Genomic DNA, 5,233 nt, shown 5'->3' on the forward strand with positions numbered 1-5,233 from the left:
ATGCATTATGGGTAATATTACAATTAGCCACGTGTTGTTGTGACGATTGATGACGATTACATCAGCTGGGCCCCGGGTGTGTTAAAGCCTGTCTAATCTTCCAAAACCACTTGAGGGCGCCACTTTCCCAGTGTCAAACTTTGCCGTCATGGGGTGCTGTAGCTGTCACAGGAAATGTTTTTGTTTGAAGACAATTATTGTGCTATAAAATGTAGTGCGTGAGTAGTGGGAAATAAAGAAGAAAAATCAAACTTTAAACTATTTGGTGCAATGTAATTTGTGATTACCTTCATGTTCGAGAATGGCGGAAACAAGAGTCTCCTCTGGCTGCAGAGACCTTTTTTGCTACACACGGCGAGCGCGGAATGGTGGAGATTCTAAAGAGTCGAAGAATATATGCTGCCTGCTTTCCACATATGTAGTTCACACAAGAGCAAGTTGGTTCTTTATTCTATACAAGAGCACACACGCCAAAAAGGAAACCCCACGGCCGCAAAGTCGGATTGTGGCGCCATCTACGCAGTTAGCTTACGGAGGGTTGGAATATTCTAGATGGGTTTCGTACGCAACCGTAACTGCTCGCAACCTTTCGGTGTTCGTTGGGCTGTGTGTCGTGGTGGCGCACGTCCTTTCCAGCAGGCGTAATTTTAAACTAAAAGCGCCTGGGTACACCGTCGCATTGAATCCTGCTGAATTTCAGATGTTTTGCATTTGCTATTGTACGTGATCTCGTGTATTGTGAACGCGAAGGCGATAATTCCTCGCCGAAGGCAACGTTCTCCGCTCAGCTATGGCATCTGGATCTCGCGGTCCCAACTCCAGGGTGTTCTGCCCCGACCACCCGGATGCTGCGTTGGTGGAGGATTACAGGGCAGGCGACATGATCTGCCCTCAGTGCGGACTCGTCGTTGGTGACAGGATAGTGGACGTCGGCACGGAGTGGCGAGTGTTCTCCAACGAAAAAAGCAACAGCGACCCAGCCCGAGTCGGAGCGTCCGAAAATCCTCTCTTGAATGGCAGCGACCTGGCCACGATGATCGGCAAAGGTACGGGTGACGCCAGCTTCGACGAGTCTGGCACGGCCAAGTATCAGAACCGCAAAACGATGAGCAGCGGGGACAGAGCCCTCATGAACGCATTCAGAGAAATCAGCAATATGGCAGACAGGATCAATCTGACGAAGACCATAGTGGACCGAGCTAACCTTCTCTTCAAGCAAGTTCACGATGGCAAGACGCTGAAAGGGCGCAGCAACGATGCAATCGCATCCGCATGCCTGTACATAGCTTGCCGCCAGGAAGGAGTGCCGCGTACGTTTAAGGAGATATGCGCCGTGTCGAAAGTCTCCAAAAAGGAGATTGGCCGTTGCTTTAAGCTCATTCTCAAGGCCTTGGAGACTAGCGTAGACCTGATCACAACGGGAGACTTCATGTCCCGCTTCTGTTCTAACTTGGGTCTGCCATCGTCTGTTCAGAAGGCTGCCACGCACATTGCTCGCAAAGCTGTTGAGCTGGACATTGTTCCTGGCAGGAGTCCCATTTCAGTTGCAGCGGCTGCCATTTACATGGCTTCACAAGCATCCGAGGACAAGAAGTCTCAAAAGGAAATCGGGGACATCGCAGGTGTGGCAGATGTGACCATTCGACAGTCTTACAAGCTCATGTACCCCCGTGCTGCCGAGCTATTCCCCAAGGACTTCAAGTTCTTCACCCCCATTGAGCAGTTGCCTCAGTCATGAGATGCACTGCTTCATTGCGTCTTCCTTTTTCTCTCTTCTCTGCTATATTTACGCTCTTATGTGTGTGCGTTTGCACTTGTTCCACCGTGGATAAACATGACACCTACTTGTCTGCACGAATTATGTGCTTCCTATCACAGGGACACTTTTGCATCGGCCCACAATTATGGCATGAACACCGTATTCAGTTGGATACAAATTATGAGCACCTTTCAAATAAAGCAAGTGAAGAATAAGCAACTGTCCTGTGTTTGTGCTGCATTGGCTGCTGTGACCCTGCAGTGACAATGTGACAATTGTGAGCCTTCTTTGCACTGATGTGAAGAGAAATTGCAGTGTTGACAGTGGCTGAATAAATTGTAATTATTACCCATTGTGCAATAGCCAACCATTTCCTGTACTATAACCACAGCACTGCATGTTTTTACCCTGGTGACCCATTGTTCATTTATGATGGTAATGAATTGCACCAATGCATAACTCGCTAAAAATAATCGCCGTCACTGTAATGTTATCTTGGATAAGCTTTGCAAAACCACAAGCACTAATGCATATTGAATGCATATCCTCCCTGAACCTGACCTACCCACCGTGGTGGCTTAGTGGCTTTGGTGTTGTGCTGCTAAGCCTAAGGTTGCAGGATCAAACCCCAGCTGTAGCGGCTGCATTTTGATGGGGGCGAAATACAAGAACACCGTGCATTGGGTGCATGTTAAAAGACCCTAAGCGGACAAGATTAACCCAGGCTCCCCCACTACGGCGTGCCTCGTAATCATATCTCCCCAAGCCTGAACACAGCTCAGGGACATGGTTGCTTTTTATGTCCATTCTTATTGGTAGCTCATATGTTAAGAAAGCATAAAAAATGCATTTGTAAGTTGTGTTGGTTAGATGCTGGAAGTAACGTCTCCATGTATATCAGGAAAGCAATTGTCCCTTCATTTTTGTTGTCTTAAACAATTGTTTTGTTTGCCTAAACATGGAGGCGAATATAAAACATCGCTTGATACATCGGTGTTTTGAGGCTTTGAGCTGAATTTTTGGGTTAACACAAAATTTGATGCGCACTTAACGGGTGCTTTTTGTCATCTTTGATGACACGACTGTCTATATCTAATTAGTGTAAATTTTCATAAAAGCTGACAGCAAGAATATTATTAAACCACTTCCATGTATTTTATTTTATATTGGGGTTGAATATTTTACGTTATCGCTTCCAAGTTAATTTTGAAAATGAATGAAGGCAACCTGCATAATAATGTACAAGGGGTCTCACGAGGACCTGCGGGGCCATTCTGCTGAAACTGCTACTCGGATCATTTTGTGGTGGCAAAAAAAAAAAACCTTACTGCAGAAACAGACAGTGGATATCAAGAAGTACTGGCTCAGCTGGCGTCCCTGTTGCTCAGAATTTTCTGCCGACGACAGACATGTATTCATTGTTCAATTTGACACTTTATGCAAAAGGTGCAAACATTTCTTTTTTTTCCTGTTGTACATACAAACGGCCTTCATAGATATGCCAGTTATTGTGTCACAGAGTTTATTTTTTAAGTTCTGGTTAGAATAAAGCAGCCATAAATTAACTACATGCTTTAAACCGGTTCAATCACAACATTGAAAAGTGTTGTTCAGGAGCTTATTCAACACATGTTCTGCCTCTTTGAGGAGCGAAATGCAACTGACAGTGTTCTGGAGCAGACGACCATCATTAGCGCTACATACACATGTGTATACACAGGGTGTGCCAACTATCCCGCAGCAAGATTTAAAAATGTGCAAATGGCACGTAGCTGGACAGAATCAAGGTAATGTTGTTGGCCATTGCTTGAAGACACTCGGATAATCTTTTGCATTATGCCTAATTACATAATTAGTCTTAATTAATGAACTCGAATGTTATAATCAGATTAAAAGTGCGAATGAGCAAATTGCAGAGCAACATGAAAAACATCCGATGCATCTTTCTGTTGCTCAATACGTGCTACATAAACACTTTTTTCCGAGCGTGAAAGAAGCCCACGAACATGCACAACACTGCTGCATGACGGACCACTCGAGGCACTTTGCGTGTATTTACAGGCTGTTTTCACCCTTGGAAAAACACTCTTATGTAGCACGTATTGAGCAACAGAAAGCTGTATCGGGAGTTTTTCATGTTGCTCTGCAATTTCCTCATTGACACTTTTCATTGAAATACAACATTTGAGAAGTTGGCTAATTAAGACTAATTATGTAACTATGCAGAAAGCAATAAATAATCTGAGTATCTCTAACCAACGGCAAACAACATTACCTTGGTTTTGTCCAGCTATGTGGCATTTGCATATTTTTAAATCTTGGTGCATGATAGTTTGGGACACCCCAATATAAAGCCTACAGGCTTTATATAGTCATGATTAACAAAAATTCAGCGCCAGATAAAAGGCAGGTGGGTCAACTAGATGAGCATCTAGTTTGCCACCCTACACCGGCATAAGGAAAAGAGGTAATAGAAAAGGGAGAGGCTTGGCCTTTGAGGCTTCCGATTAAGCACCTCATGTGATGCTAGGCAGCCTTGAAAGATGAAGTGGTACAAAGGATGCTCAATAAACACTATGAGTGTGTGCAAAATATACACATGCTGTTTTTATACTGTACTACTGTGTACACAGGCTGCTTCTGATCATTTTACTGGCAGCCATGAGAAGCTAGAAGTGGGCAAGGAGACCAGGTATAGTGCCCTTCTTGATGAAAATCGCCTAGGTGGGTTAATGGAACATAGACGTCCTGTTTTTTCTTTCAAGAAAACTACCTCCTGTCAGCTTTTAGATGTGACTTTCCACGAACAATACCTGTTCAGGAGCTCACCCGTAATGCTGGAACACAATCAAAGGTCAAGATGCGGTGACAAATAAGCTAGAAGTAGAGAGTTACTTTGATTATTGACAGTTGTGACAGCTGCATTGATGAGGAACTCACTAGCTGTTCGATATTCCCTTGACTGCCTCAAAGTGCAACACACATGGAGTAGCGTGCAAACAAAAGAAAGAGGATGGGAGGAGTGTACTTGCAATGCATACATTAACGAGGCTATGCTGCCGTATCCCGGCACTAAATTTCTGTATCTCCTTTGTGTATACAATGCGGTTAGCCCAAAGCAATCAAGCACTTTCTGCTACCTAGTTGGCAATTTTCCTCAGTGAAGGTTGCTCGAGGTCCCTGAAGCTAACTTGGCCTCAGCATGACTCTCCCCATCACGCCATTTTTGGGGGGGTTTCCACATTGGAGCACAGCCACTGGAATTTTTGCAATGCAATTAGACTTTGTTTTTTACACACATCGGCTGTCTTCCTAAAAATGTAAATTACTGATTATTATTTATCCATTTTTCAATTCAATCAAGTAGTATGATGAGTGTTCAACTATGAAAACAATGCAATATTACACCTTTCCCCACTAAAACAGTTTTTCCCCCTCTTATCCTAATAATTTCGCACAAAACGCCCAATTCTT

The 5,233-nt window shown here is 44.1% G+C and overlaps 1 protein-coding gene across 1 annotated transcript; it reads left to right on the forward strand.

The window, feature by feature from the left end:
• The first annotated feature begins 555 nt into the window (after positions 1-555).
• On the forward strand, positions 556-2,107 carry TfIIB (transcription factor IIB). Its single transcript, XM_075690261.1, has one exon. It carries the CDS (start codon positions 791-793, stop codon positions 1,736-1,738), a length of 948 nt encoding a protein of 315 aa, XP_075546376.1. The 5' UTR covers positions 556-790; the 3' UTR covers positions 1,739-2,107.
• Positions 2,108-5,233: the final 3,126 nt, after the last annotated feature.

This window comes from Dermacentor variabilis, chromosome 4 (assembly GCF_050947875.1).
Source record: "Dermacentor variabilis isolate Ectoservices chromosome 4, ASM5094787v1, whole genome shotgun sequence".
NCBI lineage: Eukaryota > Metazoa > Arthropoda > Arachnida > Ixodida > Ixodidae > Dermacentor > Dermacentor variabilis.

Bases quoted from the DNA above. Each gene is read 5' to 3' on its own strand.
- TfIIB (XM_075690261.1), top strand. From the start codon at position 791: ATGGCATCTGGATCTCGCGGTCCCAACTCCAGGGTGTTCTGCCCCGAC.